This window comes from Camelus bactrianus, chromosome 20, assembly GCF_048773025.1.
Source record: "Camelus bactrianus isolate YW-2024 breed Bactrian camel chromosome 20, ASM4877302v1, whole genome shotgun sequence".
Lineage (NCBI taxonomy): Eukaryota > Metazoa > Chordata > Mammalia > Artiodactyla > Camelidae > Camelus > Camelus bactrianus.
This window is the reverse complement of record NC_133558.1, coordinates 118,388-133,249: the sequence shown is the minus strand read 5'-3', so window position 1 is coordinate 133,249 and position 14,862 is coordinate 118,388. Positions and strand designations below refer to the sequence as shown.

Below are 14,862 nucleotides of genomic sequence, written 5' to 3'. Positions count from 1 at the left end.
TGCCAGGGGAAATGTGGCTGAGAGCTCCTGTGACTTAAAGGTCACAGACAGAAGGGGCCCCGGGGTCCTGAGAGCAGAGCACCGGCACGTCTCCAGATGGCAGAAAGGCAGGACCAGGGGTGACATGCCCCAGGTCTGCCTGCAAAGCCTCCAGAGGAGGACACAGGTAAGAAGCGTCTCCCTCTTGAGGCAGGACACAATCCCGGGGCCTCGAAGGTTCTCTCAGCCTCTCGTGATCTGGCTAGAAGCTCCCTGAAATCTGAGACCACGTCTCAGCTAACTCTGCCTCCACCTCAAGTGTGCTGCCTTGGCTGCGCAAGTCTTCTTCTAACTGATCACCCACTGTCTGTGTCCTAGGTCATGCTGTCCTCCTTGCAGGACCAAGCTTCTACTGCAGATCAAAGGGCCACTGGGAGATCAAAAGGTCACGTGGTTGCAGTAACTTAGCAGGAGGTAATTCTGAACTAGAGGCCACGTCCACTCTGCAGGGCAGGACCCCTGCACCTTGCTGACGGGGAGACGCCCAGGGCGGCTGTGCTGCATTAGCCAGACCTCTGGCCTCACAAGTCACTGGTGATCAGTACATCGCTCTTGACGCTGCTTTTCTTTCAGGCCGTGAAGGGAGCCACAAGTGACCCAGGACGTGACTTCTCAGTTGGGAGTGGAGCGGAAATGTTCTGGGCCACGGGGTCAACAGCAGGCTCCCAAAGGGGCCCCGAGAACCAGACCCAGGCTGAGCGCTGGAGACACCAAAGAGCTCCAAAGTGGCGCCTGCCTGCCGTGGCCTGAGACCAGCTCAGGAGCCTGGACAGAGGCAGTGAGGCTGCAGACCATCGAGCAGAGGTCAGACGCCCACTGGATGACCCCCCAGAGTCTGTCACAGAGCACACACAATTCACGACCCAGCAAAGAGCACAAACCACGTGTTACAGAAAAAGGGAAGGAGTCCTGAGGTTGGTGGGTACAGCGAGTGTCCTTGTCAGAAGAAGAGCTGGGCTGAGCTTTGAAGGAGGCTGGACCTGGGTGGGCAAGAGGAGGGAGGAAGACAGAAGTGGACAGAGAAGCACAGTTTCTTAAACTTCAGGCGCTGTTTCACACTTTGGGTTTGGCTTCTCTGACATCTGGGAAGCCAACAAAACTTCTGAGGGTGAGAAATGGGGTGGGTCACCAGACAGACACGCAGCAGTGGACCGAGGTCCTTCCAGGAGCCTCTCGGTCTCAGCAGACCGGACCTGTCCTGGGGTATTCACTGGCATGTCTGTCTGTGCAGACACACAGACAACAGTAAGAACCAGCACCAGGAGCAGCAGACACCTACACATAAAACTAACAAAACTGAACTTGGAGCCTGGATGCCTTAAAAAAGACCTTTAGTGTTTAAGAAAATAGAAACTGAATCAGCAGAATAAATAATGACCTACGAAAACATCCTTTTCTTAAAAATAAAAGCAAAAGCTTAAAAAGTTCTAATGTGAAAGTCACAACTTAAAATGGGGAGAAGACCCAAGCCAGACTCGAGCTCAGACACCTGCCTGCACACACACGATACCCTGATCCGAGTGTATGTGTATCAACTCTTTTCTTCTATTTAATCCTGAAACATAAATCACTTAAAAGTCAAATTCCCTGTGTGGCTAGCCCAGTGAAGGAATGAGAATACTTTTTAAAGCATTTTTGTTAATAGTGAAAAGCAGTTTTGTTTCTTGCAGGTACTCTGGTTAAATGCCCAACAACGGTACACATGAAAAATGAAACAAACTCTGAAATTTTTACATTAGAAAGATAGAGTTCTGTTTATTTTTTCAGGGGAAGGGAGAAATCTTTCGTTGCTCAATATGACTACAAACAACACAGGGTTTCTGATTTGAAAAAGCACCACCTTTGTGACAGGAGTTTTCACCACAGGCTCAAATCTGGAGCAACCAGTAGGCGCTGAAGACACAGATCACAAATGGGGAAACACCTTCAGCAGACTCATGTGATGCCCCCGCCCAGTCCTCACCGTGGCATCAGAGGGAGGAGCTTTTCCCCCTCAAATGTTGTAATTATAGATTTGGGCTAAATTCCTATTTGAAATGCATGCATGTGCAAAGGTTTCTCCCCCAGGCTCTGCCACTTGCTAGCAGGTGATGAGAGGGAACCACCGGGTCTGGCTGTGCCGCCCAGCTGGCTGGGTCCCCAGGGTTCCTGGGGTCACGTGGGGCTGGTGTGACCTCGTGGAGTCGGGGCCCCCCTAAAAGTCAGGTCTTGGTTCTCTGCCACCTCCTCCTGGCTGGAACGGCTCCAACCAGATTTTCCAAATTCCCAGTTATCTCCAAAGACCTGGCACTGCAGATTGTCCAGACCCACCTGGCAGAGGAGGAAGCCCTGTTCCCTGAGTGATTCCTGCCCTGAGCCTGAGCCCTTCTCCCACTGGACTATAATTACTATCAACATGTACAAAATAGCCAGAACAGGTACCTTGTTTACACACTGAGGGCTTCTTCCTGGCAGACACAGGGATGCATTCACTTTAAGGCCAGCACCTGTCCCAGGGCCTGGCCTGTGGGAGGAGCTCAAAAATGAGTGAATCATCAACTCCCTGCCTTCAGATGGGAGAGCTGTCTGGACAGGGGGCTCGACGGTGCAAGGAAGGCATTCACAGCAAATAAATCAAAATAAAAGCATTGCTAATTAAAAGTAAAGATGAGCAAGACCCATGCTGATGATGGCACGGGGGGGCAGGGATTTTGATACACTGTCAGATACAAACGGCACCTTTCCAAAGTGGATGTGCCAACATCTACCGATACTGCTACCAAATCAGAAGCATCAGTCATGCGAGGAAAAGACCAAGGCAGTGAAGCATGCTGGGAAAATCTCTGCCTTGGAAGGGAGATCTAGGTTTCCATCAAAACCAGCTGTGGGATCGTGGGAGTCCCCTCGTGTCTCTGAGGTTCAGCTTCCTGGCCACACAGTGATGGGGGTAGGTGGGTGAACTGCAGGACGCTGTGCAGCTGGGATTTCTACATCAAACAAAGAGCAGCAGGCGTGGAAATGGGGCCAGAGCTCCTCGGGATCTCAGGTGCTAGTTTAGGGCTGACTTGGTGAGTACGAAGGCTCCTATGTTTCTGCAAAGTCCCTAAGACTCTTTATTCTGGAAGATCTAACCCTCAGATACTCTTCTGAAGAGACAGCAGTTGGAGGCTTGGGCCTGTTTCCCTCCACCGACACCTTGCCCCAGGGTTCAGAGGATAAACAGACCTTGTTTCATCCACCAAAGAAGAACCTGTGGTGTCTTGCACAGCAGCAGGGCTCACAGAACTCCCACACGGATGTGACAGGACTGAATCCTTTCAGTTTGAGACAGTAACTGCCTCCCCACTTCCAGCCCAGCCCAGCCCAGCCCAGCCCAGCCCAGCCCAGGGCTGCCCGGATAAAGCGAGGGGCCAGTCGATAAATGTGCATGGCTTCGAAGATCTCAGAGAGGGAAGGAGGTCCCAGCTCTTTCCTCTCCCATCCCTTAGCCCCCCACCCTTCATGAGGGGCCCCTCATCAGGCTGGTTGCTCAGCCCTGTACATGATCTACCCTCTCACCTTCATCCCAACCCCATTTCCCTCCAAGGACCAGGGCCAGCATAACATGGAGCTGCTGAAAGATAAAATCCATCCATTAATTCCCTACCAACTCCAAACAAATAACTTCCCTGAGTCATCTCAGGCTGACTGAAATTAAGGCTTCTAGAACTGAATTTGAAATTTAAGAGAGACACCTGCCTTTACGCAGCAGGCAGAGGGCTCAACAAAGGTCCGCAGCTACTGGGGCTCTGGTGAGCTCCCTCTGCTCCGATCACTTACGGTGAACGTGCCAGTTCACATAACTTTTCGTGCCTCAGTTTCCTCCGCTCATGTAATCAGAGAAAACCTACTGCTTTAATTTTTAAGTAAGAATATATTCCTGAATTAGTTGTAAAGTTAAAAATAAATTATGAGGGGCAATGTTAAGCTACGTCATGCTACAGAACGGTGGTCTAACCCTTAATATATGTGAGATCACAGGAAAGTACTTATTATTAAGCAAGATAATAATAGCACACAAAGACTGAAGCAGAATGTCGCCAAGTAAATGCAGTCCCTTGGGGAATAAAAAGGGACATGCGGCGCGTCACTGATGGGGGGACATGGTTTGCCCAGAGTCCTGAGGTTTTTACTCAAGCAGTGGCCTCCTTACACTGGGTCACAACTGCATCTGTTTTAGTCTCCAGACCTCGTTGCCCACGTGTAAAACAGCGGGGTGGGACAGACAAGAACTGGGGCTCTGTCATTCCTGACACCTGAAGGTTTTGTGTAAGGGCCACGCTCCCATGTGACAGGTGCTGCCCTGCGTGGGGCGTAATGTGGTGAGGCAGCCCGGAGGGCGAAGGTGGGAGGACGTCTATGCAATGCTCTAAAATAAAGGAACCTCCAGCCTCACCTTGTGATTCAAGAGGAAGTCAGTCATGACCAGTTTGTGTCTGACTTCTGGTCTAGGCCGTAGCTCGGCTACATGTTAAATACAAACCACTGCTGATGGATGAAAAATGGAGTAGCTATTTTCAAGGGAACTGTTAGGCTCCCAAAAAATGATGTTTTGTTGTTGTTGTTTTCAACAAAATCATGCTGCAGCACAAGTTGCAGAACCTTAACAAAAAATCATGAGCTGAAACAACAGAGGGAAGTAGAAGCTCAAAAACCTGGAGGCAGGAGTAGGGTCTGCTCACCCCCGTGGTCCTCTGCGGTTTGATGTCGGTAGAATCACTGTTATCCTGTGTTCTCACTCGCTTTACACTAGCTAAAATGCAGCAGCCCTAATGGTCATGTAAAACAGACAAATTTGAAATAAAAATACATTACCCACTTTTGTATAATATGAATTTAATTGAAAACTGCTTGAACTAGGATTATTGCTTTCAGAACAAGCCACCCCTCCATCTCACACAGCTCACCCTAAAATAGAAAAGCATACACATCACAACCACACTCACATTATTTTCTAAAAAGAGGTAACTTGGGGTCTGTCAAGGCTAATAAACAGAGTCACAGGTTTTGCTCCCAGCCAACAGCTCAAATCATCCATTAGGGTAAAACTGCAGATGTGCTTGGAATCAGTGAACAGGCAGACACACCCTGTTTACTTTAAACCCTAGACACACAAGCTTCTGCACTGACAGTCTCTGCACCAGAGCAACCCTGGAAAACCTCCAGGGACAACTGACCCTCCATTGCCTTTTATTCCCAAATGCAAATGGCAGATAATTGAGCTTAAATGGGAGGGAAAGTCAGGAAATGTGCAGCCTGATTTCTTCTGGATTCTAAAACAGAAGGTAATTTAGAAAGGAATGAAAATGGGTTTTAAGTTGCCATAAAATCCAGAGGGAGACGCAGCCCCAGCTCACCTTTGGCATTTAGCCAGGAAAGCAAGTGAGCAACACAACAGGAGCAGTCAGAACAGGAAGGCGCCCTTCTGCCGAGCCGTGGACCAGGCAAAGGCACGCAGAGCCAGCAGTCCGGGAGCACACTGGCGTTAGCGGAGCACAGCGGCTTCACCCACGCCAAACACACCCAGGAACACAAGCGCAGACACGTGCAGCCGCCCTCCCTCACCTCCAACATCGGCCTGGCGCTGTCGTGCACAGACAAAATGTGTGTCACCTTGTTCCTGCTCAGCTGCTCTGCATCTCTGGCATCTGTCACAGAAGAAAGAAGAGGGCATTTTAATATATTCTGCAAGGGAATTACTCCTAAAGGTTATAGCCAGAAAAAGACACAAAATGACTTGCATATTTCTTTCTTAAAACATCGTAACTGACTATACCAGAATAATCTAGATCTAGGGAATTCAGAGTTGTTGCTTTTACGTATTCTGCAGACAACTAAGTTTATTTCTGACTGGCACATCTTTTGATACAAAGTAGTCATGTATCCAGATGACTAAACATTACAGTCGATTGTTGCTGTTTAAAGGAAGCACAGCTGTGAAATCATTTTGTAGTTGACACTTGTCAAGCTGCAGACCCTTAAGTTAGTCTTTCTTGTGAAACATGTAACAAGAAAGATGTTTAAAATGTTTTTTAAAATTACTTCTTAATGATTACTAATCTAGGTTGAAATTAAATACAAAAACAACTTACTATATAAGATATAGGAACCAGCCAGAGATGATTCAACCCTAATGTCAAACAGCAGGGAACGGGTCCAGCTGCAGATGTGGTTTTTAACATCTAAATTCACTTTACGGCAAAGCCAAAAATGGCACATTGTCTGGAAATTCCAAACAAAATGGTCCATAAGTTATCAGCTGGCTATTGAATTATATGCATTTGCAACTAAGGAGACACCAAAATTTCATCCCCTTCCAGTGCTCCTACCTGTAGAAGAAAGACTGAATGAACTGGGAGGCCAAGTCGGAACCCTTCTGCTAACCTACAAAACAGGGGTCTAGCAAAAAACAAGGGGGTAGACTCCCCCTCTGTCCCTGTCCTGGCCTGGGACAAGCTTTTTAAAATGATACAGAGTAAAACGGACTGAAAAAGCAAATGATTAGTTACGATGTTTCTGGAGAATATTAACAACATGGAAAAAGCTCAGGATACAGTAGGAAGCATGGGGCCAGGGGAGCTGGTACCCAACTACAAATACAGTGTAAACTCAATTCATAAAAACGAATGAAGATAAACACACATAGTGGGGAAAACTGCTACGAGGAATTAGCCCAAAGAGTGATAATCTTGAGATGGAATTACAAATGTTTTTAACTGTTTTCTTCTTTATACTTTGTGTGTGTGTATTCAACACAAGCAGTTATGGACATTTAACACGCCCATGAGCTGACTGCCCAGGGTCTCGTTAAAAAGGCAGATTCCTGGGCTCCAACTTGGCCCAAGGTCTGCGGCAGGCTCGGGAGTCTGCACTTCTAACGGGCCTTGATGATCAAGCAGAAACGAAGCATCACTGCTCTAAATACTCTGCAGTAAGCATGTAACCAACACGTTGGAGGTCAGGAAAAAAGTCTTCGAAAGTCATCACCACAACCTAACTTTAGAATATTTTCATCGTCCTATAAATATACTTCTGTAACACAGATTAAGGTAAACAACAATAAACATGTGGTTTGGGAATAAAATTAAACGTTTCTGAATACAATAATCCTTGATGCCACAAATGAGAAAACTGGCTGCTGGGCTCCAAAGAAAACAGAAGCGACTCCTGGAGGTGCTTCTGCTCGGTCCTCCCTCCTACTTCATTGTAGCTCCACCCACATACATGCGGCACTTTGGGGTCACTCTTTCCCACAAGCGCAGGCTCTGCCCACCCACATTTAAGTGCATAAATGCTCAGCTAGAGCTACCGCAGGATGACGTTCATTCTTCAGGCTGACAAGTGATGGATGCACGGCTGCCTGCAGCCACGGGCACCGTGGTAACGAGTGTGAATGCTGCTGAAAAACTGGCCGTGGGCTCATCAGCTGGCCCACAGGCATGTGCATAAGCCTGGAGTTTCATGCCAGCTCTCCCGGAAATCTCAGGAGAACTTAGTCCTTTGTTGCTCAAACTGGGGTCTGCCAGGCAGCAGCATGGCCCCGTGTGGGAGTGAGCTGGAAAGGCAGACTCCCAGGCCCAAGGCAACCCACACGATCAGAATCTGCACTTGAATAAGAGCCCCAGAGGCCTGGGCACACTGCACACACGGAGCCCCAGAGGGCCTCTGGTGACTGACCTTTGACCTGGTGCCAACAGTGCCCCTGCCCCAATGCAGCAGGTTGGTGCCATTTCTAAGCCAGAGCACAACTCACAGCCTCTTGCAATCACAAATGCAACACGTCAGTACTAATAAAACCAGTGGGAAGATTTAGCTTGGAATTCACATGGAAAAAAGTCTAGAGGGAGACACACTGACCACGGTTACCTCGAGGTGTGGACTTTGGGGAAGTTTACACTCTCTCAGCATATTTCTATCATGTTTGGGTTTTTTAACTTTTATTTTATTTTAACTGATGAACCCACATTAGTTTTATAATCAGGAAAAACAAAATTTTGAAAATGCTGTTGACAAAATTCATCATAAATTGCATTAACAAGAAACACAGTCAACCATGTTCTTCCCTATTTCCATCAGCATCTCTCCCAGCCCCAGACTCCTGCCCAGTCTTGATGCCAGCCTGCTTACCCTCACATGGCTTCTGAAGAAGCAAATGTCACCTTCACACAGCAGGAACGCTGAAACAGAAACCGACCCAGCTGACCCTTCTCCTGTGCTGCGGCACGCTCCCCGTCCAGCTCAGAGAAGGTCCCACCCACTGCTGGTAGGACTGGCACCTGAGGTAGCAGGTGCCTTCCTGGAAGAAGCCGTCCTCAAGAGGGCAGAGTGACAGCCACCTGCTTCCTTAGGATCTTACACCGACACAGAAGACGAAAGGGATGACCAGCTGTAAGATGTGGGAAACGCCAGAGTGGCCATGAAAAGTAAGCTGGTCAGGCAGGACTGTCTCTGAGTAAAGTGAACAAAAACATATTGCAGAAAGCACTGAAAACCAGCAACATCAACCAAGCGCTCTAGAGAAACAGGTATTTGGCAGGAAAGAACTCCCTAGGGGGTGCCTTCCGACACTCTGATTCATGGCCTCTAGAGCACAGCCGTGCAGGACGAGGACAGGAGGGAGGAAGGTCTCTGTTTTAAAGGGAGCCACTGCCTCTGCTCTGGCCATCGACCCCCGGCACTGTTTGGAGTCACTTTTGAACAACTTTCACTCCCAAGCTGAGATCCGCCGAGCGACGAGCAGGAGATTCCAGTCTGTTTTGTAGTTACACTTCCCACTGCAAAGTTAATTCAGCAGCTTCCAGACTTACAGATTATTATTCATTACAGTAACTTCTAGAGTTATAAATTTGCTGCTAGTGGGTTCAACCTTTCAGTAGACACATTTCCAACCTGGGGTGAGGGCCAAAATGGGGCAGTTCCTGCCTGTCCCCTCCTTTACCAAGTTTGGTGCTGCCCTTGAGCAAGTGTTTCTGTGCCTCACTGTTCTCATCTGTAAAGTGGGAGAACGGTCAGATCGTCACCTCGGAGTGTTGCTGGAAGTACTAAATGATAAAAATTGCTTCGAACAGCGCCTGGCTGGCTCATAGTGTGTGTTATTGTTACCGCCATCATTCCTAACACCATCTGGACCAGATTCAGGCCCACGGCTGAGGTACGGGCCTCAGTCTCCACTAACTTGGAATGCTTCCAAAAGCACACTGACTTCAAAGACATCTGAACCGCTGCTCGCAGCCCTGCCGGCTCTCCGAGGCTGAGCTGGCACAGGCCACCACAGGCACACTACACTCACCACCCTGGCCTTGCCTGCGCAACTGGGAACCACGGCCAGTCTCGGGGCAGACACAGGACAAAAGCTCTGAGGCCTCAAGCGTGTGCACACGTGCATCGCCGCACACACAGCGCCCGAGCCGGCTTTCCCTCTTCTGGGATTCCGCGGACATCCTCAAACACAAGGGCTCCCTCTGTCAGCTCACACTCACTTTATAAAATTGAAGTGTGGTTGATTTACAGTGTTGTATTAGTTTCGGGTGTGCAGCATGGCGATTCGGTGTTTTTACAGACTATACTCTCCTTAGAGTTATTACAGAATAGTGGCTGCATCCCCCGTGCTGCACAGTAAGGCCTCGCTGCTTATTCACGTGACACACAGCAGTTGTGTCTCTCAGTCCCACACCCCTGTCTTGTCCCTCCTCCCTTCTCTCTTCCCACTGGTAACTGCTATTTTGTTCTCTATATTGGTCAGTCTGTTTCTGTTTCGTTATATTCACTAGTCTGTTTTACTTTTTTAGATTTCACATATAAATGATAACATAGCAGCATCATTTGCAGTAGCCAAGGTATGGAAGCAACCCGAGTGTCCATCAACATGGACGGATGAAGATGTGGGACACACACACACACACACACACACACACACACACACTGAATCAGCCACAAAAAAGAAGGAAATTCTGCCATTTGCAACAATGAGGATGGACCTGGAGGGCATTACGCTCAGTGAAATTAGTCAGACAGAGAACGACATAAGTGCACATCCACTCCTGCAGTGTGTGAGGAAGCGGCCACCCCACCCCCTCCCCGGAAAGAGCTGCCCTTCCACTCCCACCTCCCCTCCTGGCGCCGGGGCAGAGGCAGCTGCAGGCACCTCAGCTGAGGGGCTCTTGTCAAAGACTGGGCTCCAGAAGCTGGGTTTGTCTGTGGGTTTTTCTCTAGGTGGAGAGATCACCAGGTGTTGGGAGACCGTTTGTGATTCACTGCAAAGTTAAAAAGGAAAAAAGGAAGTTGCAGAGCGACATGTAAAGGATCGCCTTGGAAGGAAGAAGGCAGGGAAGGCAGGAGGAAGGAAGAAAGGATGGAGGGAGGGAGGCAGGAGGGAGGAGGGAGGAGACAGGGCAGGAGACCATGGGCTGCGGCGCAGTGCCAGTCCACACTGTGTGAAAATCAAAGATCGCTCAGAATGCCAAACAATTTTTCATTAATTTTTCTTTGTACATGTCTATATTGGTTGCTGTGTTATAATAAGCATGTATTCTTTGTAGTTTAAAAAGAGAAGAAAATGACTAAATGAGACATTGTGGAAGCACACTTTCCTCCCCACTTTCCAGAAGTCAGCACCCTCTTACCTCGGGCTCCCACGCTGACTGAGGCTGACCAGTGCCTGCCACACATCTGTCCCCTTCTCACAACAGCCCAAAGTAGGTACATGGTTCCCATTTCCCGGGGGGGGGGGGGAGGCGAGGAGGGCCTGACGCTGGCGGACCCATCGAGTACCAGGCACAAGCTGGTGTGTCAGCCTCATGCGGGCTGGCCTCTCACGTCCAGGCTGTGTCACCATCTGGCTCATGGGCTGCAGGGTGACCGGACTCCAAGGTGGGCCTGCCCCTTGGCTTCTCTCCATCTGCAGGACCCGATCCTCGGACCCTGAATCACAAGAGGACCAGGACGCACACGCACATCAGACTCCCCGCGAAGGGCCCCACGCCTCAGGCACTTCCAGCACGTTGTGGGGTGAGTGAGTTAACTCACAGGCATCTGCACACACACAAGGCCTCCTTCCAGCTTGTCTATGCACTGCACCGTCGTTCTCGTTTTAGAAAACCTTGCACCTCGTGTTTAATGCATGTTCGGTGAATTAACGAGTGAGTAAAACATGACCACATACTAGTGTCAGAAAAACTGAGGCCAACAACTAGACATCAGCTGCCAGAACTAGGAGTGACCTGCGCGGCTGTGGGCGGGGCTCACCCCTGGGCGGCCTGCGCGGCGGGGGCCCAGGAACTGGGGGCTGCTATCCCACTGTGCACACATTTAGAAAACTGGCACAGATTTTAGCACAAAGAGCCTTCGGTCTCCCTTAGAGTCACGTGAGCGTCCTTCTAGAAGAAAGTGACCTTCTGTGGGTAAAGGTAAAAACTCTGAGAAACTGCTGGCAGAAGTATTGAATCTGATCGGTATTCATTACAATTTGTGGTCTGTAAAATCATTCACCTAGCAATGCTACTTTCAAGAATTCGTCCTAAATCCTGTTTGTTCTCAAACATAAAGACATTCCCCTCTCCTCAGGAAAGCTGCTAATAACTCACTAAACAACCACAAAGGTATTAATGATTCCAGCACAATTCGCCTTGCCTACCGAAAGCACTTGCTGCCTTTTCAGAACTACGAAGCTAATTTAGGAGCTCCAGGACTATTTTTAACATGCTCTAGCAGCAAGTAGCAGCTGGCAGCTCACTGTGCTGGATTCTCTTTGAAGCCAACTAGCTGCCCCAGGAGCCCAAGGGGAAGAAGAGGAAATGGATGTCACGCAGAGAAGCCATAAAGATTGTCTTAACAATTAATTTGAACCTGAACTCACAAGTTTAGGTAACAACCAGAAAACAAACAGGAGGTGTTCTGGCTTGTCTGGCGAGGGAGGCGTTGTGACGCATTGGGCCTCTCCGACCCGCACGGCAGACGTGCTTCTGCACGTGTCCTGGGCCCCGTCCGCGGGCAAAGCACAAGGGAACCAGGCTCTGACTCGCACTCAAGACACCTCGTGGTGGGACCAGCCCCGTCCTGCAACCTGCACTCTGCTCCGTGGGTCTCTGCTCACTTCTGCAACTAGATTCTTTTGAGACAAATGAGCTAAAAATAAAGTCAATAGCTGACAGCATATCAACAAATACTGAACAAGCTGCAGGGAAATGCATAAGAGGAAAAGGAACACAGGATAAGAATAATCTGCTAGAGACGAGGCTGCCACTTGCTTTCCTCAGGTGCTCAAAAAGTAGGTTTCTGAAATGTATTAGTAACTAGAAAACAAAAGTGATAAAAGATGTTAAACAAGTTACATGGCTGCCAAATGTGCCTTTTAGCATCTTCTTTTGATAATAAAGCTCCAGCAAACATGCATAGTTAAAATGGAGGTCAGCAGTCAAGGTGGAACCTGCGGGGCTCCACACCACTCAGCCAGCAGCCACTGGCCAAGGGTCGGGGCCCGAGGGCGAGGCCACAGAAAGGCGCCCAGGCATAAGTGGTGGCCTCACCCAGACCAGACTTCATATGAGCTGAATCTACACCTCGACTCCACCGTGTATGAGAGCCTCAAACTGGTCTGTAAAAAATGAGATCACCACTGGTGGAAGCCACCCACGAGCCCGTCCACAGATGATGGACAAACGCAATGTGGTCTAGACACACAGTGGAGTATCACTCCGCCTTCAACAGGAAGGAAGTCCTGACACCTGCTACAACATGGGTGAACTCTGAGGATATAGTGCTCAGTGAAATAAGCCAGTCACAGACGGACTAATGCTCACACAAGGCCCCTAGGGCAGTCAGACTCTCAGACAGAAAGCAGGGTGGTGGTTTCCAGGGGCTGGGGAGTTAGTGTCCAGTAGAGACAGGGATTCAGGTAGGAAAAATGAAGGAGTTCTGCAGACAGACAGCAGTGACGGCTGCACAATAGTGTGAATGTACTTAATGCCACCGACCTGCACGATGAAAAAATGGCTAAAATGGCATATTTTATAGTTTGTGTATTTCACCGCAATAATAAACGAAGAGAACTTACCTTTGAAGTTGCCGATATACAGGCCAGGCAGGATCTAGGGGAGACACAGACCAGACGCGCGTGTTACAGACCTGAGGCTGATGGCATCTGGCACAGAGGCGGGCCCGCACCAACGGTGGGAGCACAGCCCCGGCCTGTGCACAGCACTCCCCCCGCCTGCACCTCCCCAGACGGACAGCTCGGCTGCCAAGGCACCCTTGTCTCCAGGGTTCGCCTGCCCACGGCCACTAGGTAGCTGCTCAGGTAGCCCGTGGGTGGCTGCCTGTTGGTGCCATCAGCTCACACAACGTAAGAGACCAGGGTCCCCACCAGCCTCCACGGACACCACACAGCCTCCCTCACCTCCAGCCCCGAAGTGCTCATTCTATTTATTTACTTATTTTTTACATCTTTTTTGAAGTGCTCATTCTGAGTCCAGCCCCCAAATCAAGTGCCTCTGCCCCTCCTGCCTGCCTATCCCCCAACTGCTCCTCTTCCCACTGCACCCTCCACATCCCCACTTCTGCCACTGAGGCCTCTGCGCACACTGCTGACAGCCAGGCAGCCCCATCCTGGGCTCCCCATCCCCGGGGCCCAGTTCTGACTCACACCCTGGGGAGGCCTGTCCTGAGCCCCCACTTCAGCCCCCACCGCCCTCTGTGCTCCCCTCACAGCGATGTTGTCACGGGCATTACCAGGTGGGGGGCCTGTCCCCTCTGCCAGGCTGGAGACCCCAGGGCTTGGCCTGTGATTACCACTCAGTCAAGAGCTGCTGAATGAAGGAACCAACTGTTCAAGTTAATAAGAATATCTATTTGCTCCAAAACATCTACTTCGTCTAAAGCATGGTTCTCAAACCAGATTATGCATTAGAATCACCAGAATCTGTTAAAAATTCAGATTTCTGGACAACCCCCCCAGCCCCAGGCCCCATATGAAATGATTCCGTACATCTGAGATGAGAACAGGGGACTGTGACTTTCACAAGCACCCTGACTTTGCAAAATACAAAGCTAATTCTTATCCTGCCGATATTTTGTATGGAAATTGAAATCCAAATATGGACACTGCTTTGGAAGCCACCCGCCTGAGGTGATTTCCAGTGCATATGGCATACTGAGCCTGGTGACACTTCACTGCAGCCCCCAGTGCCCTGGGGACACCCCCTCAGCCCCATCTGCGTCTCGCTCCCCAGTGGTGCCCACTTCTGCTAAGAAAGCTGAAAGCAGCAGGTAGTGATGTCCTTCACATGCGTGGACTCCTTTGAGCATCTTCCTGACAACCAACTGCCTGCTAAAAACTGATGGCATGTATGCAAGTCCCTGCAGGGGGTCTCCTGGGGCACAGCAGTCCTGGGTCCAGGGTCAGCCTCTGTGTGAGGGGCCATAAAACTGATCGACCAAACTGGGACACTTGTGAGAGTGAAAAGAAGGACTATTAATAATCACTCCAGGACAATCAGCAAAACCCAGAAGTGACCTGGGCATGGGGATGTGTGACCACTCAGGCTGACTCAATACCCAGAGGCACAATTAGCTCTGAGAGGGCCCCAGGGCACTGAGAGGTCAGTTACATCCGTGTCTGAAGTCACAGCACTGACGCTGAGGGTTAGAGTGGACCTAGCAAATGTGAAACAGTATCTTAGAGGGAAAACCAGCACCACCGCCAAGGAGCTGAAACCCTTGACAGGTCTTTCCTGAGACAGAGCCAGTCTTCGGGATTCTCTTGGGAGGAACGGTGGAGGAGACAGTTCGTCATTCCTGCTCTGAAACGTA

At 49.7% G+C, this 14,862-nt stretch overlaps 1 protein-coding gene across 15 annotated transcripts in view; it reads right to left on the bottom strand.

Moving 5' to 3' along the window:
• Positions 1 to 14,862, bottom strand: part of DUSP22 (dual specificity phosphatase 22) — a 52,871-nt gene that overhangs the window by 29,373 nt on the left and 8,636 nt on the right. For 2 of the 15 annotated variants that reach the window (XM_074347964.1, XM_074347955.1), the window contains exons 2-3: positions 13,109 to 13,142; positions 5,671 to 5,705 (exon numbers count right to left, since the gene is read on the bottom strand). The exons of 2 other annotated variants lie outside the window; for them this stretch is intronic. In XM_074347964.1, the coding sequence (XP_074204065.1) occupies positions 5,671 to 5,705; positions 13,109 to 13,142 (69 nt within the window). 11 more of the 15 variants (XM_074347957.1, XM_074347962.1, XM_074347951.1 and 8 more) reach the window with 8 other exon arrangements.